Below are 23,796 nucleotides of genomic sequence, written 5' to 3' on the forward strand. Positions count from 1 at the left end.
TGTTGTGTGTTTTCTTTTAATCTATTTCTTTTTCTAAAAAATATATGTTATTGATTTCTTACAGACAGGAAGGGAGAGGGAGAGAGAGTTAGAAACATCGATGAGAGAGAATCATGGATCAGCCGCCTCCTGCACACTCCCTACTGGGGATGTGCCCACAACCAAGGTGCATGCCCTTGACCGGAATCGAACCCGGGACCCTTCAGTCCACAGGCCGACGCTCTAGCCACTGAGCCAAACCGGTTAGGGCTAAATATATTTCTTATTGATTTCAGAGAGGAAGGGAGAGGGGGGGAGAGAGAGAGAGAGAGAAACACCAATGATGAGAGAGACTCATGGATAGCTGCCTCCTACACGCCCCCTACTGGGGATCGAGCCTGGAACTCAGACATGTGCCCTGGCTGGGAATCGAACCGTGACCTCCTGGCTTGTAGGTTGACACTCAAGCACGGAGCCACGCCGGCCGGCTGAGCCCTGCTACGGGCCATTTCAAGGGACAGGGACGGCAGGAACGAGGGACCGAGAGACGTACTTGTTTTCGTTGCTGGCGTCATAGCGTGGCGACGGGTCATAATCGTTTCCGTTCACGTCGTAACTTGCGTAGGAATCCTACGGGATTAAACCTTAGTGAGCGGAGAGGTGTGGCACAGATGTAGCAACCCTGTCCACGTTATTATTGCACCTCCATTGGAAAACAGAGGAAACAACGTACTTGGTACTCCGTCCCTCTAACTGTCACCTTATCTATGTTTCCTTTCTTTTTTTTTTTTTTTAATTGAATTTATCGGGGTGACATCCTATTTAATAAAGAGGTAATATGCAAGTTAACCCTCACGCCCTCACAAGATGGCTGCCTATGACCAGGCCAGCAGGGGGGGTTAGTGAGGGACGACCCAACAACTGAACAAGCAGGCTGTGTGGGGCAACCAGGCCGGGAGGGGGGTTAGTGAGGGGCGACCAGGCTGGCAGAGGAGGGCAGTTAGGGGCAATCAGGCTGGCAGGGGAGCAGTTAGACATCAATCAGGCTGGCAGGGAGTGGTTAGGGGGTGATCAGGCTGGCAGGCAGAAGTGGTTAGGGGCAATCAGGAAGGCAGGCAGGCGAGCAGTTGGGAGCCAGCAGTCCTGGATTGTGAGAGGGATGTCCGACTGCCCGTTTAGGGCCTAAACAGGCAGTGGGACATCCCCCGAGGGGTCCCAGACTGGAGAGGGTGCAGGCTGGGCTGAGGGACACACACACCTGTGCACAAATTTCATACACCGGGCCTCTAGTATAATAAAAGCCTAAGCGACTGTTACGGCAGAACAACCGGTCGCTATGATGTGCACTGACCACCAGGGGCAGATACTCAATGCAGGAGCTGCCCCCTGGTGGTCGGTGTGCTCCCATAGGGGGAGCGCCGCTCAGCCAGAAGCCAGGCTCACGGCTGGCAAGTGCAGCAGCGGTGGCGGGAGCCTCTCTCGCCTCTGCTGCAGGTGGGCGGTAAGGAGCGAGGGGTCCCAGACTGTGAGAGAGATGTCTGACTGCCGGCTTAGGCCTAGGGGGATTGGGCCTAAGCCGGCAGGCAGACATCCCCCGAGGGATCCCGGACTGTGAGAGGGCGCAGGCCGGGCTGAGGGACGCCCCCCCCCCCGCAGTACACGAATTTCGTGCACCGGGCCTCTAGCTGGTCAATAAAATTACATAGGTTTCAGATGTACAAATCTATAATGCATCATCTTTATTTAGGGTTTCCACACAAAAAAATGTATACACGTACTTAAGAGTAATGATAAAGGCGGTGTTTACGAAAGTACATTTCACTTTCAAAATTGAGCTATCAGTCCTGGCCGGCGCGGCTCAGTGGTTGAGCATCAACCTACGAACCAGGAGGTCAAAGTTCGATTCCCAGTCAGGGCACGTGCCCGGTTGCAGGCTCGACCCTAGTAAAGGGCACACATTAGGCAGCCGATCCATGATTCTCTCTCATCATTGATGTCTCTCTCTCTCTTCCTCTCCCTTCCTCTCTGAAATCAACAAATACATTTAAAAGAAATAGAAATAAAAAATACTTTGTCAGCAATAGACTTTAAAAACGAAAAAAAAAACAACAACAACAACAAAAGAAGAAACTCATACCATGACAGTATTTACTGGGGGGAGAATCCGTGGACAAGGGGACCTGGGCAGTTCCCACGCAGGGGGCCCCCTGTGCTGATTTGATGACGCGCACGTCAACGCCACGGCTCGACTCACGTAATTGGGGGCCAGGTCCGGGTGGTTCCTCTCGATGCCGTCATCCAAGATGGTGACCACCACATTCTTCCCTGTGTAGCCTCGCTTCCACGCCGCCTGCACGTTCATTTCCGAGCGGCAGCGGCCGTGTTTGTCCCCGCAGTGCTGTGAGGACAGACACACGGACAGTCCTGACCCAGGACGGGCACAAAGCCAGACCCTGCACGGGCACCCCGTGCAGATCAGAGGAAACGCTCTCTCGTCGATGTTTCTAACTCTCTTTCCCTCTCCCTTCCTCTCTGTGGAAAATCAATAAAATACATTAAACAAACAAAAAAAGAAGACTATGGATATTCTTTAAAAAAAAAAAGAATTCACACCTAGCTGGTTTGGATCAGTGGACAGAGCGCCTGACTGTGGACCAAAGGGTCCTGGGTTCGAGTCTAGTCAAGGGCACACGCCCGGGTTGTGGGCTCGATCCGAAGTAGGGGGCGTGCAGAAGGCAGCCGATCCATGATTCTCTCTCACCATGGATGTTTCTCTCTCTCCCTCTCCTTTCCTCTCCGAAATAAAAATAAAATGAATATCCTATATAATAAAAGTGTAATATGCAAACCGACCGAACCGCGGAACAACCGGTCGCTATGACGCGCACTGACCACCAGGGAGCAGACGCTCAACGCAGGAGCTGCCCCCTGGTGGTCAGTGGGCTCCCACAGGGGGAGCTACACTCAGCCAGAAGCCAGGCTCACGGCTGGCGAGCGCAGCGGCGATGGTGGGGGAGCCTCTCCCGCCTCCGTGGCAGCGCTAAGGATGTCCGACGGACGGCTCAGGCCCGTTCCCTGTGGGCAGTGGGCCTAAGCCGTCAGTGGGACATCCCCCGAGGGCTCCCAGACTGTGAAAAGGTGCAGGTCATACCCTAACCGGTGTGGCTCAGTGGATAGAGCATCGGCCTGTGGACTGAAGGGTCCCAGGTTCGATTCCGGTCAAGGGCATGTACCTTGGTTGTGGGCACATCCCCAGTAGGGGCTGTGCAGGAGGCAGCTGATGGATGTTTCTCTCTCATCGATGTTTCTAACTCTCTATCCCTCTCCCTTCCTCTCTGTAAAAAAAATCAATAAAACATGTATTTTTTTTAAAAAAAAGAAAGCAAAGAAAAGGTGCAGGCCAGGCTGAGGGACCCCCCTCCCCCACCCCCGAGTGCACAAATGTCATGCACCGGGCCTCTAGTACGGCGGTCGCCAACATTTCAGACCTCACGGACCACCAGCGGTCCGCAGACCAACAGCTGCTGACCGCTGTTCTGGTATGAAAATAATTCACAGGAAAGGTTGGGCCGCCCGGCCCGGCCCAGCGTGGAAAGAAGTGCTTTCCGCCCGAGAGGAAGGGTGTCTGTTTGGAGTCACCGTGCGGACCCGGCGTTGGGGGGAAACGAACCCACCCCGGGAGCAGGGCCCCCCGCGAACGCCCACTCACCAGGTACCACATGTTGGACCAAATGGGGTCGTTGAAGTGAAGGGCCGGGGGGTCGCTGCGCACCTGCCTCTTCACCCTGCGCTTGACCTCCTGCTGTTGGAGCCATTTCACCTGTCGGGGGGGAACGCAGCGATGATATATACTTATTTATTCATTTAATGTATGTGTACGGATTGCAGAGAGGAAGGGAGAGGGGGAGAGAGAGAGAGAAACATCCAAGAGGAGAGAGAATCATGGATCGGCTGCCTCCTGCACGCCCCCTACTGGGGATCGAGCCCGCAACCCGAGCATGTGCCCTGACCGGGAATCGAACCCTGACCTCCTGGTTCCTAGGTTGATGCTCAACCCTGGAGCCACTCAGGCCGGGCGCAGCTTTAGGATTTATTTTACGTGACCTCCTGATTTTGTGCAGCTTCTGCGTGGGTGCTACGGGAGGGTGTGCTTCTCATGAGTATCTGTGTCCTCTTCGATGTCTTCCCTGGTAAGTTCCAAGGAGACATTTTTAAAAATATATATATTTTATTGATTTTTTTACAGAGAGGAAGGGAGAGGAATAGAGTTAGAAACATCGATGAGAGAGAAACATCCATCAGCTGCCTCCTGCACACCCCCGACTGGGGATGTGCCCGCAACCAAGGTACGTGCCCTTGACCGGAATCGAACCCGGGACCCTTCAGTCCGCAGGTCGACGCTCTAGCCACTGAGCCACACCGGTCAGGGCCCAAGGAGACATTTTCACGTCCAAGGCACCACGGTTGGGACAATGACAACGTGTCCGTGTACGTGGAGGCTCTGAGATCCTCCCTCTGCCCCCAGCCCAGGACCCGGTTCGTCGACCCCACGTTTGGCCCGGTCACTCTCTGTCCCCGGCCTGGACTTGCCAGGAACTCCTTGTTCGAGCACACAGAACCGCCGGTAATGTCCCAGCGGCAGTGCGTGGAGAGACCTGCTCGCCTGTTGCCTTATCACGAGGAGGAACCCGAGCTCCAGTGAAACGCCGCGGGCAAAGTCCCCTGTTACAGAACAGCTCGGCGGCTCCAGTCCTGGAAACCAACATGTTGCAACCCCGGAGAAGGAAAGCGCGAAAAGAGCCCTCGCCGGGGTGGCTCCGTGGATAGAGCGTCGGCCCGTGGACGGAAGGATCCCGGGTTCGATTCCAGTCAAGGGCATGGACCTGGGTTGCAGGCTCAAGCCCTGGTCCGGGTCGGGGCCTATGTGCGGGAGGCAACCAATAGATGTGTCTCTCTCACATCAATGTGTCTCTCTGTCTCTCCCCATCTCCCTTCCACTCTCTCTAAAAACCAATGGAGCCCTGACCGGTGTGGCTCAGTGGATAGAGCGTCAGTCTGCGGACTGAAGGATCCCGGGTTTGATTCCGGTCAAGGGCATGTACCTTGACTGCGGGCACATCCCCAGTAGGAGTGTGTGCAGGAGGCAGCTCATCGATGTGTCTCTCTCATCGATGTTTCTAACTCTCTCTCCCTCTTCCTTCCTCTCTGTAAAAAAATCAATAAAATACATTTTTAAAAAATAATAAAATAAATAAAAATAAAATAAAAGCCAACGGGAAAATATCCTTGAGTGAGGATTCAGACACACACACACACACACACACACACACACACACACACAAAGGCTCAGTGGAAATCGCTGAAATGAAGGCTTGAGCCCGGCCGGCATGGCTCAGTGGTTAGAGTGTCGACCTAGGAACCAGGAGGTCCCGGTTCCATTCCTGGACAGGGGCACATGCCTGGGTTGTGGGCTCCATCCCCAATAGGGCGCGTGCAGGAGGCCACGATTCTCTCTCATCATTGATGTTTCTCTCTCTCTCTCTCTCTGCCTCTCCCTTCCTCCCTGACATCAATAAAAATACATTTAACACGAAGCCTCGGGCTGGAGGCTCCCACGGCCCCGGAGGAGCCGCCGCATAACATCTTTATCTTTCTATTTCTGTCATCCATCTGGCCGGGAGCTGCAAGGGCGGGCCCGGGCTGAGCCGGAATCATCACCCTGAAATGTGAGGGCTGGGAGACACGGGCAGCAGCCTCGGGCCGCCCGAAGGCCAGCTTGGAAGGGAATCAGAACGAGTAATTTCAGAAAAATGCGGGAGGCCTCACCGTCATTGGCCGGCGCCTCGGTAACGTCCGCCCTTCTCCAGGCGTTTGGCCCAGGGACAAGCTGGAAACAAATGATTCCAGTCTGCCTCAATGACAGGCTCTGGAGCAAGCCCAGCGGCCGGTCCTGGGCCCTCAGCGCGGCCAGCTGTCCTCCCGAGGAAGGGGCCGGTGTGCGCAGTGGTTAGCGCCCTGGTCCCCGCACGGAAGGGTCCCGGGTTCCATTCCTGCCTCGAGGGCACGTGCCTGGGTTGCAGGTCTGATTCCCGGCCCAGGTCAGGGTGCGTGCATGAGGCAACCAATCAATGTGTCTCTCGCACATCAATGTTTCTCTCACTTTCTCTCTCTTTTGGCCTCCCTTCCACGCTCTCTAAAAATCAATGAAAATAATATCCTCCGGTGAAGATTTAAAAAAAAAACACACACAAAGAAACAAAGTACTTCGAGCCCAGCGGGTGTGGCTCAGTGGTTGAGCCTCAACCTATGAGCCAGGAGGTCACAGTTCAATTCCCTGTGAGGGCCCATGCCCGGGTTGTGGGCTCGATCCCCAGTGTGGGGCGTGCAGGAGGCAGCCGATCCATGATTCCCTCTCATCATTGACGGTCAAGGGCATGTACCTTGGTTGTGGGCACATCCCCAGTGGGGTGTGTGCAGGAGGCAGCTGATGGATGTTTCTAACTCTCTATCCCTCTCCCTGTACTTCTCCCTTCCTCTCTGTAAAAAAAAAATCAATAAAATATATTTTTAAAAAATAAAATAAAATAAAAATGAATTAAAAAAAAGAAAGTACTTCTAGCAAACTGGCCTTTTATATTTTTTATTTTTTAAAAAAAATACATTTTTATTGATTTCAGAGAAGAAGGGAGAGGGAGAGATAGAAACATCAACGATGAAAGAGAATCACTGATCGGCTTCCACCTGGTGGGGAGGGAGCCAGCAACCCGGGCATGTGCCCCTGACCGGGAATCAAACCTGGGACCCTTCCGTCTGCAGGCCGACGCTCTACCCACTGAGCCACACCGGCTAGCGCAAGGCCTTTTAACTTTATGTCTTACCATTTTGGCAAAAACAAGGGAAAGTAATTAAGGGTGTAAGGAGGACCGGTGACGAAGGCTGTCTGAACTCTTCCTCCTCCTCTTACGTTAGCGAAAGGACGTACGATCAGTACTTCTGGGAGGTGGCGGCGGGGGGTTCGTGCTGAAAATTCCATCCCTTTTCCAGGCACTTGGTGCACACAATGGGGACTGCAGCTCATTAAGATGAAATGCTGCCTGCGTCCGACCAACCGACCGTTACCCTCGGCTCCATCGCGTTCATTTCCAGCTCAGTCATTCCCACACGCTGGCGACGTGGCGTCCCCAAGCCCCTCGATCATATTCCGTCGTCTTTCCCTTCCATACCCCGATGAACCACGCAGCGCTCCAAATGAGAAGCGGGGGCAAAAGAGGCTCGGCGGCCCTGGCCGGTGTGGCTCCGTGGATAGAGCGCCGGCCTGCGGACTGAAGGGTCCTGGGTTCGATTCCGGCCAAGGGCAGGTACCTTGGTTGCAGGCTCGATCCCCCGGCCCCGGTTGGGGCACCTACCGGAGGCAACCCATCAGTGTGTCTCTCTCACATCGATGTTTCTCTCTCTCTCTCCCCCTCCTCCTCCCTCTCTGAAATGAGGAGGAGGAGGAGGAGGAGGAGGAGGAGGAGGAAGAAGAAGAAGAAGAATTCGTCCTGTAGAAAAGGGATGTCTATTGGAGAAAACCTAAGTGGCACGGCCTTTGCCTACGAACTCTTTCCTTACTCTCATCTCCTTCCCTCCGGGACACAGCTGGCTATATTTTGCCCGCACACGCAAACTGAATACAGTATTTTACTTTATTTTTTAATATATTTTTTAATTGATGTCAGAGAGGAAGGGAGAGGGACAGAGAGAGAAACATCCACGATGAGAGAGAATCCTTGATCGGCTGCTTCCTGCACGCCCCGCACTGGGGATCGAGCCGGTAACCCGGGCGTGATTCTCTCTCATCACGGATGTTCCTGTCTCTCTCTCCCTCTCCCTTCCTCTCTGAAATCAATAAAATTATATTTTTAAAAAACAGCCAGCAACGCCCGCGGAGCCCCGGCCCAGGGCGCGGCTGTACCTGGGGGTCCATGCGGAGGAAGGTGTGGGGACCTCTGCTCCTCACGGCGGCTCTCCTGAAGGTCCTGCTGTGGTAGAAGTGGTAGTAGTTCTCCAGGTTCCCGATCTGCAAGGCAAGCCACAGGGCGTCATTCGCGAACACAGTCCTCCCAACCGTTTCAAAAACCCCGCATCCCGCCCGACCGGCCGGCCGGCGTGGCTCGGTGCTTGAGCATCAACCCATGAACCAGGAGGTCAGGGTTCGATCCGCAGTCGGGGGCGTGCAGGAGGCAGCCGATCCCTGATTCTCTCTCATCACGGATGTTTCTCTCTCTCTCCCTCCCTCTCCCTTCCTCTCTGACATCAATAAAAAGACACTCGAACACGCTAACCAACAAAACAACGGTGGAACCACACCAGGGAGGGGCAGGTGCCAAGGCGGGTGGGGAGCGGCCCGGGCTGGGGTGTTCCCGGGAAGAGCGTCTCTCTGGCCAGTTTTTCTCTCTCTTTTTCTTTTTTTCCTGCAAACACAAGGACAGCAGCTTCCTCTGACCTCCCTGCCCATGCGGGTCAGGCGTGAGGTCGAAGGCATCGATCGGGGAGGGCCCGGCCGGCAGGGTGGCTGGGAGAGGGGGGAGGGAGGGAGCGATGACTCCTTGGGGACTCCACACCCTTTTGTACGGTCCATCCAGAGCGGGGCAGCAGGGGCTGTACAGCTGTCCGTGTGTCCCCTGGCCGGTGGCCCAGTGGTTAGAGCGCCGGCCCTGGCACGGAAGGGTCATGGGTTCGATTCCCGGGCAAGGGCACGTACCTGGGTTGCAGGTTCGATCCCTGGCCCCGGTCAGGGTGGGTGTGTGCGTGAGCAACCAGCTGATGTGTTTTTTGTTGTTGTTTTTTAATATATTTTATTGATTTTTTTACAGAGAGGAAGGGAGAGGGAGAGAGTTAGAAACATCGATGAGAGAGAAACATCCATCAGCTGCCTCCTGCACACCCCCCCACTGGGGATGTGCCCGCCACCAAGGTACATGCCCTTGACCGGAATCGAACCCGGGACCCTTCCGTCCGCAGGCCGACGCTCTATCCACTGAGCCAAACCGGTCAGGGCCCGTGGATGTGTTTTGATTGATTTCAGAGAGGAAGTGAGAGGGAGAGAGAGAAACAACCAATGGATGCGCCCCCCCACCCCCCCTCCCTCCGCCCCACCTTCCTGAGGAAGAAAAAAGACGACGGGGCACTTTTTTTCCGGGTCCCAAGGTGCAGAGGAGGGGAGCCCTAACGTACGATCCCGTTTGATTCGCAGCGAAGGCGCTGAGGAGTGGCGGAGTCCACCCCAATGACATCCGAACGTTCCAAAGGTCCCCGCCCCCCCCCCCCGCCCGCTCAGGCCTCCCATGGACGTGACCTCAGACGCAGGTGCAATTCTGTAAGCTCTGAAGTCAGCAAGCTCGGGGGGGCGGGGGGGCGGGGGGCCAAGCACATACTTTGGTCAGGCCACACGAGTCCCACCCCGACCGCCCTCCCGGGCCAGCAGGGTTAGAGCCGCCCGCCCGCCCGCCTCCCGGGAGCAGAGCCGCCGATAAGCAGCTGGGAACGGTCCCAAGTCAAGGTCTCAGCGATGAATGTCCGCTGTACGGCTCCCCAGCCTGCCCTTGGCCCAAACAGATGTTCTTCTTTCTGGTGGCTGCTGTTCGTTTTCTGCTTTTTATAAACTTTTTTTTTCTATTTATTAATTTTAGAGAGAGAGAGGAAGGGAGAGAGTGAGAGAGAGAAACACTGATGGGGTGTTCCACTAACTCATGCACTCATCGGTTCATCCTTTTATTTATTTTTATTCTTTCTATATATTTTTATTGATGTCAGAGAGGCAAGGAGAGGGAGAGAGACAGAAACATCCATGATGAGAGAGAATCATGGACCGGCTGCCTCCTGCACGCCCCACACTGGGGATTCAAGCCCGCAACCCGGGCCTGTGCCCTGACGGAACTGAACCCTGACCTCCTGGTTCCTAGGTCGGCGCTCAACCACTGAGCCACCCTGGCCAGGCTCCTTTATCTATAAAAAAAAAATTTGTTTTTATTTAATAATTTTACAGAGAGAGAGAAGAAGAAAAAGAGAGAGAAACATGGATGTGTTGTTCCACTCATTCATGCATTCATCAGTTGATTCTTGTAAGCGACCTGACCGGGGATCGAACCGGCATCCGTGGACTATCGGGGTGATGCTGTAACCCACTGGGCCCCCCCCCCGGGCCCCCCCCTCCTCCCCTCCCCAACAGGGCCTGACACAGCTGGGCTGAGCCCTGTCTGCTCGGAGCTTCGGCAGCTTTTTGGGGCGAAGCGCCTGTTTAAAAAGTCGCTGGCGACGGAGCTCAGTTATATAACGTGCCGGGTCCCCGTGGGGCTGCTTAGGAGAAACACGACTAATTGGCCCGTAAAATCCTACGCACCGAATGAATTCCGTCCCGCCCGGCTGACTTCCGCCCCAGGAAGGTTATAAACACACGGCGGATGGCCAGGGAGCCTATATTTAGCCGGCGCGGGGCTACCTGGTATTTATAATGAAGGAAGTCCAGAGAGCTCGGGAGAGAGAAAACGGGCAGTTTGTTGTTATTTTCTTTAATTTTTTTTTTTTTAATGAAAAAAAAATGGAAAAACCCTGCTTTCCATTTCGGTCACACAGACACAGAGCAACACGCTGTTGATGGCGATAATGATAATGCCGGCCCACGGTAAGATGCCTGCCCCATTTCCCGGCCTCCCGAATTTGCCTTCTGCAACACGTATCCCCCTCCTCCCCGCACCCCCCCCCCCCCCGCCCCAGCGTGCAATTAAGCTGCTGGACTTCCTGCGGGTTCCTGAAAAGGCCTTCATTTCCACACAGTCAAGTTCATTTTCTCTTCCCCGAAGCCACGGGGGGGCTGGCTGTGGAGCAGGGAACGGACTCAGACCCCCGGCCTCACCCGCTCCCTTTCACGTCCACCAAGGGCCCACGTGTGACAGACTCCTCAACCTTCCCCTGGGAGACCTTCCTCTCGTTGTTAAACTAGAGGCCCGGTGCATGAAATTCGTGCACAGGGAGGGTCCGAGGCCGGGCCGGCGATCAGGTTCCCCGCCTCCCGGCCTCCCCGCCTCCTCCTCCCCTCGCTCCCTCCCTCAGCACCCCACCACCCATGCCGGTGGCCCACCCTGTTCCGCGCCACCCCCTGCTGGTCAGCACACGTCATAGCGAGCGATCGAACTCCTGGTTGAACTCCCGAGGGGACAATCTGCATATTAGCCTTTCATTAAATAGGATGTTTGTTGATGTCAGAGAGGAAGGGAGAGAGAAACATCCATGATGAGAGAGAATCATGGACCGGCTGCCTCCTGCACGCCGCCTAGTGGGGATCGAGCCCGCGACCCGGGCCTGTGCTCTGACCGGGGAATCGAACCGGGACCTCCTGGTTCACGGGTCGATGCTCAACCCCTGAGCCACGCCGGCCGCCGGGCTGCGGATTTCCCTTCTGAGCGTGCTTTTAAATTCCTCCCTTGAGGAAATCCTCTCTCGCTCATCAATCCGTTCGCTGAATCGTGTTCGTTAAGAATCCAGCTTTGCTCCTTGGAGGGGCTGTTAACTTGGGTGTCTCGTCCGATCGACGTGTTATCTAAGGAATCCCTGGTCTTCTAGGCAGGGAGTCCTGGCCGCCAGGACAGAGCCGGCAAAGTATGCCTATTTACATATTTTATCGTATTTAACACGTTTTTATTTCGCCAGCTCTTCTTACAGCCCATTAAGCATTTAATTGGTTTGACTTCCTTGTACAACCAGGACATTTCTCTGCCTCTCGAATGCAATTACCGTCATCGCTGGCTCTGCTTGCTCCTGGAGTCATCCTAACACACTCTCCTTTTTAAAAAAAATGTATATATTTTGATTGATGTCAGAGAGGAAGGGCAAGGGAGAGAGGGAGAGAAACATCCATGATGAGAGAGAACCATGGACTGGCTGCCTCCTGCACGCCCCACACTGGGGATCGAGCCTGCAACCCGGGCAGGTGCCCTGACCGGGAATCGAACCCTGACCTCCTGGTACACGTTCTCCTTTTCGTTGCAAAGTGTTTTATGTTTCTGTCCTTATTTCCTCGGACTCTCCCACGAGAGCATGCCCTTCGAGGCAGCTTTCAGGAAAATGCCCCATCTCCCTCCTGATCCCAAAGCTCCCGGCTCACTGGACCGCGGCTCCCCGTTGTAGCTCAATGTCCCTTCACTCCTATTACGCGTGACGTGTTCCAAGCTTTATGTCCCCCGGGGCGCTCATGTTAATAGAACTCGGCGAATCTATAAATAAGAGCAGCTTCGTAGAATAATGCACTCATTCTTCCCCCCTGCCCCTGCCCCCACTGCTCCTACGTGCCCCGAATTCACCAGGAGGCAAGGTGCTCCTGGGAGGGACGCCTTCCTCTCAGAAACCACTGTTCAGGCCCTAGCCTGTGTTGCTCAGTAGATAGAGGAGCGTCGGCCTGTGGACTGAAGGGTCCCGGGTTCGATTCCGGTCAAGGGCTTGTACCTGGGTTGCGGGCACATCCCCAGTAGGGGGCGTGTGCAGGAGGCAGCTGATGGATGTTTCTCTCTCATCGATGTTTCCAACTCTCTCTCCCTCTCCCTTCCTCTCTGTAAAAAAATCAATAAAATATATTTAAAAAAAAAAAAAAGAATCCTCTTTCATTTATCAGTTCATTCTAGGACTCTGCACAGACCGGCTGCTGGTCCCACTCATCCCTTCAACAACTCCCGAGAGGCTGAAAAATTCTCTCAAGAGCCAATTACTTGAACCCGGAACGAGAAATACAGTGCAGAGCGAGAGCCGGGAAGAGAGGGAGCAGGTGACGCCCCCCCCAACCCCCAGTACCCTGGCCAGGCCGCGTGCCGGCTGGGGGCGCCCCCATCCTCGGCAGGCAGGCCCGGGAGCGGCCGGCCGCCCCTCGCTCACCAGCTTTATGGGGTGTTCCTCCCCGGGGCTCAGCCCCTCTGCCCACGGAGCACCAGCACGTGACGGGGTCCCGGAGCCTCACTAATCCTCCGCGAGGCCAGACCAAGCCCAGAACAACCTTGTAAACGCCGGGGCCCCCGAGGCCAGATTCCACGGGGATTTCTGGGGTGACATCACCGGCCCCTTTAAATACGTCCCTGGGCCTCGGACCCGCATCTCTGGGCACGAAGGGGCGACGTCTCCGAGGAGAGGAGGAGGTTCCCCCCACGTCACTCCTGGCCCCACCGCAGCCCTCAGACGCTCCTTCTCCCCACATCTGTGGTGGTTGCTGTGAATCCTCACCCAAGGATATTTTCCCATTGATTTTTAGAGAGAGAATGGAAGGGAGGGAGGGAGAAAGGGAGAAGAGAGAGAGAGAGAAACATCGATGTGAGAGAGACACATCTACTGGTTGCCTCCTGAACATGCCCTGGACCAGGGCCAGGGCTCAAACCCACAACACTTCGATGACAGGGATGCCGCTCTAACCACTGAGCGCCACCGGCCAGGGCTCTCCCAACATTGGATTATGAAACACTTGTTGGTTGGACTCTCGCATCAAAGCGCCACGGCCTCCTCGCCCTCGGGGAAGGCACAGCACCAGTTCCTGCACCCCCGCTACTGGGGATCGAGCCCGCAAGCCGGGCATGTGCCCTGACTGGGCATACAACCCGAGACCTCCTGGTCCAATCCATTGAGCCACACCAGCCGGGCCCTACGGATCTCTGAGCATCACCCCCGTGCCCGCGGTACGTGCAGAAACACAACCCGGCGGCGTCTGCGATTGCTTCCTAGCAACGGTCAGTTTGGGCTGGAACGAACTCCTATGAAAATGCCAAAGAACTTGCCCTGGCTGGTGTGGCTCAGTGGATAGAGCGTCGGCCTGCGGACTGAAGGGTCCCAGGTTCGGTTCCCGGTCAGGGCATAGGCCCGGGTTGTGGGCTCGATCCCCAGTGTGGGGCGTGCAGGAGGCAGCCGATCCATGGTTCTCTCTCATCATGGACGTTTCTCTCTCTCTCCCTCTCCCTTCCTCTCTGCAAACAATAAAATATATTTTTTTAAAATAAATAAATAAAACACAGCCCTGCTCTGAGACCTGCCGTGTAATGTACCCATACGCGTCCTGACCACACACACACCACGGGGGGAAACAGTGGCTCCAATCCACAAAGTCCCTCGGCCTCGGGGGGGGGGGGGGGGGGTAGGAGGGAGATCTCCCCGTGTCACCGAAAGGCGTCCCCGGGGAGGCCGGGCAGCTGCCCGCCAGGGGGACGCGCTGGGGCTGGCGGGCCGTCCACCCGCGCCGACCAAGAACAAAGCGCCGCAAGTGCCTGACTCCGGACAGGAAGCAATTGCTGGAAAGTAAAAGCAACTTGGAGCAAGACAAAAAAAAAGAAAAGAAAAACGCTGGCTGGAAGATAGGGTTTTCGGCAGTTCTCTGAGGCACTGAACTTCTGACTCAGGAAAACAGAAACTCGGCCAGGGCTCTCGGTCAGCGCGAATCAGGATGGGAAGTGCAGCCCGGCCGGCGGGGCTCCGTGGTGGAGCGTCGACCTAGGAACCAGGAGGTCAGGGTTCGATTCCCGGTCAGGGCACAGGCCTGGGTGGCAGGCATGATCCCCAGTGTGGGGCGTGCAGGAGGCAGCCGGTCCATGATTCTCTCTCATCATGGATGTTTCTCTCTCTCTCTCTCCCTTCCTCTCTGACATCAATCTATACTAATAAAAGCGTAATATGCTAATTAGACCGGACAGCCGAATGACCTTCCGGACCTCCTTCCGGACAACCTATCAGATGAAGCCGGGCTGCGAGGGCCGAGCCCCTTGCACAAATTTCATGCATCGGGCCTCTAGTAAAAATATATATACTTTTTTAAAATATATATACTTTATTGATTTTTTACAGAGAGGAAGGGAGAGGGACAGAGAGTCAGAAACATCGATGAGAGAGAAACATCCATCAGCCGCCTCCTGCACACCCCCTACTGGGGATGTGCCCGCAACCAAGGTACATGCCCTTGACCGGAATCGAACCCGGGACCCTTCAGTCCGCAGGCCGACGCTCTATCCACTGAGCCACACCGGTCAGGGCTAAATATATATTTTAAAAAAGAGAAAGAAACAAGTATCTCCCCACCTCTGATTCCTCCGTCTGTGGAAGATCCTGAGGCCCGGCTCACATGCCGTTGGTCGCCACGCCTTCTGGGACCTTCCCAGGTAACGCCAGCCCCGACCTCCCCCCTCAGCCTCATCATTGGGACCCATCTCCATCCCGTTTGCAACAGGGGCTCAGCTTCTTGTCGGTTGTGGGTTCCCTGCCTCGTTCGTCTCGGAATCACCCCGAGGGGCCAGCTGGATGCCTCGCAAACAGACGGACACGTGGATGGCACCTCAGATCACCCCGTGCCCGGGTCCTGTGTTCAGAGAAAAGCGACAGCCCTGGCCGGTGTGGCTCAGTGGATAAGGCGTCAGCCTACGGACTGAAGGGTCCCGGGTTCGACTCCGGTCTAGGGCACGTGCCTCGGCTACAGGCTTCATCCCTGGGCCTGGTCGGGGCACGTGCGGGAAGCAACTCATTGATGTGTCTCTCTCACATGATGTTTCTCTCTCTCTCTGTGTCTCCCCTCCCTTCCGCTCTCTCTAAAAACCTACGCAAAAATATCCTCGGGGGAGGATGAACAACAACAGAGAAGCATGACCGGCGGGAGAAACATCTGCGATACACTGACACCCGGAGAGGAATATGCATCATACAGAGGCAACACCCACGAGTTATCGAGATAAGAGATAACCCGGCTGAGAAATGGGCCAAGAACATAAATGAGCAATTCAGAGCGGAATTAGAACGACGAATAACTTGACGAGGAGGCATCTAACTTCCAGGGTCTTCGAAAACAACTCAAATACAGACGACAGCAAACCCGGCCGGCGTGGCTCAGGGGTTGAGCATTGACCAAAGTAGGAACCAGGAGGTCAGGGTTCGACTCCCAGGCAGGCCACACGCCCGGGTTGCTGGCTCCATCCTCAGTGGGGGGCATGCAGGAGGCAGCCGATCCATGATTCTCTCTCCTCATGGATGTTTCTCTCTCCCTCTCCCTTCCTCTCTGACATCAATAAAAATATTTTAAACAGCCCTAACCGGTTTGGCTCAGTGGATAGAGCATCGGCCTGCGGACTGAAGGGTCCCAGGTTCGATTCCGGTCAAGGGGGGGGGCGTGCAGGAGGCGGCTGATCGATGTTTCTCTCTCATCGATGTTTCTAGCTCTCTATCCCTCTCCCTTCCTCTCTGTAAAAAAAAAAATCAATAAAATATATATTTAAAAAAATAAAATAAATATATATTTTAAATAAATAACTAAAAATAAAATGAAAACCCACATGCACAGGCCCTCCACCTGCCCCTGCCTTTCGCTCAGCGCCGAGTCCGAGATAGCTGTGCAGATCTGTATCGGCTTCATTCCTTTCCCATCGCCGGGAGCCACTCCGCGGGCAGATTCCCTCTCCCCTCCCCGACGGACAGGGGTCAGACCGGGGGTCAGACCAGGACTCCGGCCACCTGCACGGCGCCCCTGGGCATTCCTAAACCCATCTCCTCGGGCGCTGGTGCGAGGAGGTCACTCCCGGAGGTGAATTCCTGACCCGCCTCGGCCTCCAGTGGCCGGCCGGCTTCCTCTCTCCAACGTCGGGATGCCGCCCTGGCCGGTGTGGCTCCGTGGACAGCGCGTCGGCCCGAGGACTGAAGGGTCCCGGGTTCCATTCCTGCTCATGCCCGGCTTGCATGGCGGGCTCCATCCCGTGTGGGGCGTGCAGGAGGCAGCCGGTCCACGATCCTCTCTCATCATGGATGTTTCTCTCTCTCTCTCCCTCTCCCCCTCCTCCCTGAGATCAATAAAAAAATATATGAAAAACAATAAAAAAGTCCTGATGCCACCAAGCACTTCCAGCCGTGGCACCCGAGCGTGCCCGCCGCTCTGTGCCCTGGCCAACACTGGATGCCAACGTTTTCCCACGTCGGCCAATCGCAGAGTGTGAAACCGCATTCCTGCCTTAAACCACAACAACCCCAATGACTCCCAGGGACCGGGCCGTCCTCTCTCATGCTTACCTTTGATTTTATTTTTTGGTTAATCCTCACCTGAGGATATTTTTCCATTGCTTTTTCAGAGAGAGTGGAAGGGAGGAAGGCGGGGGGGGGGGGGGGGGGGAGAGAGAGAGAGAGAGAGAGAAACATCGATGTGAGAGAGACACATCAACTGCTTGCCTCCCGCACAGGCCCACGACCTGAATTTCTTATCTTCTCAGGTGTGGCTGTTGTAAAGGTATTGTTGGTTTTTGTTTGTTTTTTTAAATATATTTTGTTGATTTTTTACAGAGAGGAAGGGAGAGGGATAGAGAGTTAGAAACATCGATCAGCTGCCTCCTGCACGCCCCCCCCCCCCCGGGGATGTGCCCGCAACCAAGGTACATGCCCTTGACCGGAATCGAACCTGGGACCCCTCAGTCCGCAGGCCGACGCTCTATCCACTGAGCCACACCGGTCAGGGCTGTAAAGGTACTGTTAACCAAGCAACGGGTCACCTCTCTTCGCATGATCCAAGTAGTTAGTTTTGACCTCAGTCCATAGTGACATCTGACTCTCCCCAAGTCTTCTTCCTCTTCTTTAAGGCCTGGTGTTAGGGGGGACCTCGAGTAGGATGACGAACAGAGGAGCAAAAAGAGGCTAACGGGTCTCGTCCCTGACGCCGCATATATGTTTTTAATTAATCATCCCCTGAGGATATTTTCCCCCTTTGCTTTTTAGAGACTTTTTAGAGAGTGAAAGGGAGGGAGGGAGAGAGGAGAGGGGAGAGAGAGTGAGAGAGCGAGAGCGAGAGCAAGAGAGAGAGAGAGAGACAGACAGACAGACAGACAGACAGACATCGATGTGAGAAAAATACATCGACGAGTGGCCTCACACACGTATCCTGACGGGGGTGGGGATCGAACCTGCAACGCAGGGGTGTGCCCTTGACCGGGAATCGAACCTGTGACTCTTCGATGTGTGAGCCGACGCCCCAACCACTGAGCCAAACCAGCCAGGGCACGATGCCTATTTTTCTTTCTTTGATTTCAGAGCAGAAGGGAGAGAGGGAGGGAGGGAGGGAGGGAGAAAGAGGGAGAGAGGGAGAGAGAGAGAGAGAGAGAGAGAGAGAGAGAGAGAGAAACATCCATGATGAGAGAGAATCACAGATCAGCTGACTCCTGCACGCCCCCTCCTGGGGATCAAGCCCTCAACCTGGGCCTGTGCCCTGACCGGGAATCGAACCCGGGACCCTTCCATGTCTATCTAACCAAAGAGCCGCAACGGCCAGGGCAGGATGCCTCATTGTCACCGGAGAAGACCCAGAGCTTTTATCAGACTTCCAAAGGCATCCAGGATTGGAGGAAGGTGAATAGCCATCTGTCTCCATGACCTCTGCCCCACGTGACACCCAACAGGATCGGGGTACCAGCCGAACGAAGGAAACGTAAAAAGAACCAGGCCAGGACTCAGGGGCGAGCCCAGATCCACAACCGAGGCCGGGCTGAGCGTCGGGTCGGGGCAGGTACCAGGAGCACTCATGGCCCAGCCAGGCTTCAGGGGGGGGGACTTCACACCAGACAGAGAGGGCGGCCCGGGCCGCAGACAAAGAGCCGGGACGTCCCGGTCGGTCGGGGGGTAACACACGCTTACGGTGCGGACGCGAAACCGCTTCCATCCCTGGCCTCTGCTCCCTCCGAGGGCGACCCGTAAATCAAAGCTAAGAATATCTCCATCTCCATCGAGTTTATGAGTCACAAAACCTCCAGGGCTGGAAGGCACAGGAGGCTTTTTGAAGAGTTCTCACCGAGGAGGGAGGGAGGGGAGGCTGCAGGCGCCCGGGGCCTTTTCCACCGAGTACCTGCTGCTGGGGGAGGGGGACAAAGGCTGGTTCTGAATAAAGAGTAACAGGCCCAGCCCACCCACCCGCCCGGGAGGCTCAGGGGTGGAGAACCGACCTAGGAACCCGGAGGTCACAGTTCGATTCCCGGTCAGGGCACAGGCCCGGGTTGCGGGCTCGATCCCCAGTGTGGGGCGTGCGGGAGGCAGCCGATCACTGATTCTCTCTCCTCATCGATGTTCCTATTTCTCCCTCTCTCTCTCTCCCACTTCCTCTCTGACATCAATACAAATATATTTTTAAAATAAATAAATAAATAAATCGAACCCGGGACCCTTCAGTCCGCAGGCCGGCGCTCTATCCACTGAGCCAAAACAGCCAGGGCCAGCTTTTTTTTTTTTAAATATGGTTCATTGATTTTTTTTTAATTTTTTTAGATAGAGAGGAAGGAAGAGGGAGAGAGAGAGAGAAACATCAATGATTGGTTGCCTCCTGCCTGCAACCGAGGTAGGTGCCACCTTGACGGGACTCGAACCCAGGACCCTCCCTCCAGTCTGCAGGCCGGCGCTCTACCCACTGAGCCACACCGGCCAGCCTCTGAGGCCAGCGTGAGTGACAGCCCAGGCGGCGGCGGGCGGGCTGCTGGCTCCCCGGGTCAGCTCATCCCCGGCTTGGCACTCGGCTACCAGCCACCCCGCGATCAGCCCAACAACTTGTTGACTGTTGGCACCGGGTCCCGGTCCCGGTCCCGGTCCCGTCCCTACAGAGGTCCGGGAAATGACTGGTCTCGGGTCACACTGCCGGTGCGCGGGGCCAGGGCACAAGCCTGGAAACCAAGCAAAGACCCCACCCCACGCCCTACACCCCCCACCCCCCAACACCCCCTCCCGCGCGCCTCCGGCACCCCCAGGGCTGCGGGGTGCTGAGCCGTCCGAAAGCCGCCCTCCTCGCGACGCTCAGGCCCGGGCACCGGGCGGTCCCCCTCCAGGAGCCGGGCCCACGGAGGGCGCAGGGGGCCCAGGGAGGCCGGGCCACGCGCCGTGCGCCCGTCACCCAACCATCGCCCCGCCGCCCTGGCGCGCGCTCAGGGTCCGGCTCTCCGTCGATGGCGGGGACGGGGGGGGGGGGGGGGGGTGTCTCAGGCCCGGGAGAGCCCGGGGGGCACGGAGCGCCCTCCACGGCCCCGACTCGGGAGGGGCGCGCCGGGCAGGTGTCCAGGAAAGTTCGGGGCGCGCGCGCGGGGCCCCCGGCACTCACCTGGCCCAGGTTGAGGTAGCCGTGCGCCTGGGCCACGCGGTCCGCCTGGGCCGGGCCGCCCAGCACTTGCACTGCCCAGTGGTTGGTGTAGACGGGGCGCGGCGGCGGCGGCGCGGAGCAGGCGGCGGGCAGCGCCAACAGCAGCAGCCACTTCCAGGGGCGCAGCGCCAGCGGCCGGGGCGCGGGCCGGTCGGCGTCCCCCGCGTCCCCCGCGTCCTCGGCGGCGGTGGCGGCGGCGGCGCGGGGCCCGGGCGCAGGCGGCGCGCGCGGAGGCATGGCAGCGGCAGGCAGGCTCCGCGGCGGGCGCCCGAGCGGCGAGTGTGCGCCCGGGGGGTGGGGTGCCGCCTTTTAAAGCCGCTCCGCGCGCTGGGGAAGCGCCGCCGCCGCCGCCGCCGCCGTCGCCGCCGCCACCGCCACCGCCGCAGCGGGCGGGAGCGAGGGCAGGGGAGGGGGAGGCGGCCGCGGCGCGTTCCCGCCCGCGCGCCCCGGGGGCGCCCCTGCGCCCGCGCCCCTGCGCCTGCCCGCGCCCGGGCACCCGGAACGCCCCTCGCCGGGAACTTCTCGCCGACTTTTCGCGGGTTCCCGGGACGCAGGCACCGACGCCGGGCAGCCCGAGCGAGCGGCGGCCGTGACCTCGCGTGACCCCCTGGGAGGCGGGAGGCGGGAGGGCGGGCCCAGGGCGCATCCCCGGGGAGGCCAGTTCCCGGAGCGCCGGGGGCGGGCCGCGCCCTCCCACCTGGTGGGCGGCTGCCGCGTCCCCATTGGCCCGGCCGCGGGGACTCCTGCACAGGTGGCCCGGCTCCTTCCTGCGGGCGACCGTGGACTGCACCGGGTCTGGGTTCTGGCTCCGTGGTCGAGCGTCGACCTAGGAACCAGGAGGTCCCGGTTCGATTCCGGCCAAGGGCACAGGCCCGGGTGGGGGGCTCCATCCCCAGTAGGGGTCCGCGCAGGAGGCAGCCGATCCATGATTCTCTCTCATCCTGGATGTTTCTCTCTCTCTCCCTCTCTCCCTTCCTGTCTGAAATCAATCAATAAAGATATATAGATATAAAAAAGTAGTCACAAGGAAGGGCGGGGTCATGGCACCGTCCCCCCAAAAGGAGACCTGATTGTAGGGGCGGTTGAATGGGGCAAAGACATCCGACCATCAGCGGGGCTCCTGGGGTGTCCCGGAGACACCTAGTGGTTTGGGGAAGCTTGGGGCCACTTCAGGAAGCGGGGTGGCCAGTGGCTCCCCAAGCTGTCCTCTGGGTATCTGTGGGATCCCCCCTCCCCCCCGAGAGCTGTTGAGAGAATGCCATGAGCCCATGCGTGTGATAAGCTGTTAATAAATGTTGGTTTTTGTGAGCGAGCCCGGGGCCTGCGGCACATTAGGGGGTTCCCTAGTGGAGTGGGGGCTCGTAGAAGCTAGAAAGTGGGGCGAATCGTTCCGTGGCTGCTGCCGGGGCAGCCTGGAACCCGAGGGATACGGGTCCGGTGCATCCTGGAGAACTATAGAAATTGTTTTTTCTTGTGTTGTTTGAAATATATTCTTATTGATTTCAGAGAGGAAGGGAGAGGGAGAGGGAGAGAGAGAAACATCCATGATGAGAGAGAAGCATGGATCGGCTGCCTCCTGCACGCCCCACACTGGGGATCAACCCTGCAACCTTGGCATGAGCCCTGACTGGGAATCGAACCCGGGACCTCCTGGTCCATCAGCGGACGTTCATCCACCGAGCCGCGCTGGCCGGGCACATGGTCCCACACGCCAACAAGCAAATGGCTTCAGGGTCTCCTCTCCCTGCCTCCCGAGATCCAGGTCCCTCCTGGCCCCGTGTGGAAAGCCGGCCTTCACTTTCCCAATTCCTACAGAAACTGGGCCCAGAAGGCCCGGAGGTGGGAGGAGAGGGCCGGCCGGTCCGGGCTCTATTTCCAGGGGTGTCCTCTGTTGTGTGGGGTGCTGTATAGGACGCGCTGGCCTCTGGGGCTAGGCAGGGAGGGAGGGTGGGCGCTGAGGGATGGGAGAGGCCTGGGAGAGGGTGGGGCCCGTGCAGGGGGCTCCCCCAGGTCCTCGCCCGCCTCCCAGTCAGGAGCCCTTTGGTTTCGTAACCCCGTGACTCATTCTGCAGGCATGAGTCACCCCAACGGAGGTGGGAGAGGAGGAGGCGTGGTGGGAGGCCCTACCGGGACAAGCCAAGTCGCTGTTCACCGGGGCCTCTCGTGGAACCTGCGTGTGGATTTCCCACACGTTCTCCCCGCCCCCCCCCCCCCCCCCCCCGTTTTTAAAAAAATATATATTTTTTTATTGATTTGAGAGAGGAAGAAGGGAGAGAAAGAGAAACATCCATGATGAGAGATAATCATGGATCGGCTGCCTCCTGCACGCCCTCCCACTGGGGATGGAGCCCGCATCCTGGGCATGTGCCTTTGACTGGAATTGAACCCGGGACCCTTCAGTCTGCAGGCCAAGGCTCTATCCACTGAGCCGAACCAGCCAGGGATCTGGGGGATGTTTGAGCATCTGAGGCGGGGAGGGCATGAGCAGCTCCAAGCCCGTCCAGCCCACCTCCCCCCCCTCCCCCACTTTGCCTCTCTGATGAGACTCTCCCTTTCTATCTAGAAGATCATCACTGTCTTAAGAAAGAGCCTGTGAGAAACCTGCTCCCGTAAAACAAGGATCGTGGATCTAGCAATTATGTGTCACCGTGTTCCCTCCATAAACTCCCACGTGGAACTAGAGTGTCAAACAAGGAATGTTGGAGCGAAAAAAAAGCTGAAACTCCAACTCCCCGAGTTGCCCTTCCCAACGAAGAGTGAGCGCTTTGCCACTCAGCTGCTTTCCCTTTTCGCCTTGGCTTCCAGGAGGCTCACGGCCCCATGTGCTAGAAAAGCAGAGTCGTTGATTTCCTTGGGATACCTAGAGTACCCATCTCAAAGAAACACAAACAGAAATTCGGTGATAGGCAGGAGGAGAGTGGAGAAAGGCATGTGGGGAGGAGGGCATGGGAAAGCTAAGCTGCCAGGCCGGAATGGCCGGTCTGTCTGGGAGCAGCGTGTGGCTCCATGGGGGGACAGGGGCGGGGGAGGGGGCAGGACTAGCAAGAAAGACAGCCCCATCTTGCTAGGGGCCAAGAGGGCTGAGCCTCCAGCCTGCTCCCCACCCTGCTGGCGGCAAAAACTCGAGATAGTATAAGTGGGTGCACGAGAGTTCTCAGGAACCAAGACTGAGGTCAGGCCTGGCCGGGGTGGCTCAGTGGTTGAGTGTCGACCTATGAACCAGGAGGTCACGGTTCGATTCCCGGTCAGGGCACAGGCCCGGGGTGCGGGCTCGATCCCCAGTGGGGGGCGTGCAGGAGGCAGCCGATCGACGTGATGTTTCTCTCTCAATTGACGTTTCTATCTCACTCTCCCTTTTCCTTCCTCTCTCTCTAAAAATCAATAAAAACATATATTTTTTAAAAGGCATAGAGCTGCCCTAACTGATTTGGCTCCGTGGATAGATAGAGCATCGGCCTGTGGACTGAAGGGTCCCGGGTTCGATTCTGGTCAAGGGCATGTACCTTGGTTGCAGGCTCATCCCTGGTGCGGGATGTGCAGGAGGCAGCTGATCGGTGTTTCTCTATCATCAGTGTTTCTGACTCTCTATCCCTCTCCCTTCCTCTCTGTAAAAAAAAAATCAATAAAATATATTTAAAAAATAATAATAAAATAAACAAAAGGCAAAGAGCTATTGAAAT

General features: G+C 57.0%; 1 protein-coding gene across 2 annotated transcripts in view; it reads right to left on the reverse strand.

Annotated features, from left to right (window-relative positions):
- PCSK6 (proprotein convertase subtilisin/kexin type 6) overlaps positions 1–20,432 on the reverse strand; it is a 55,026-nt gene extending 34,594 nt beyond the window's left edge. The window contains exons 1-5 of one of the 2 annotated variants that reach the window (XM_079763855.1): positions 20,078–20,432; positions 7,934–8,038; positions 3,689–3,799; positions 2,234–2,377; positions 533–609 (exon numbers count right to left, since the gene is read on the reverse strand). In XM_079763855.1, coding sequence (XP_079619981.1) covers positions 533–609; positions 2,234–2,377; positions 3,689–3,799; positions 7,934–8,038; positions 20,078–20,353 — 713 coding nt within the window. In that variant the 5' untranslated portion in view covers positions 20,354–20,432. The remainder of the gene's footprint in view (positions 1–532; positions 610–2,233; positions 2,378–3,688; positions 3,800–7,933; positions 8,039–20,077) is intronic. The other variant, XM_079763856.1, reaches the window with a different exon arrangement.
- Between the last annotated feature and the right edge of the window lie 3,364 nt (positions 20,433–23,796).

Source organism: Cnephaeus nilssonii, assembly GCF_951640355.1.
Source record: "Cnephaeus nilssonii genome assembly, chromosome: 24".
Classification (NCBI taxonomy): Eukaryota; Metazoa; Chordata; class Mammalia; order Chiroptera; family Vespertilionidae; genus Cnephaeus; species Cnephaeus nilssonii.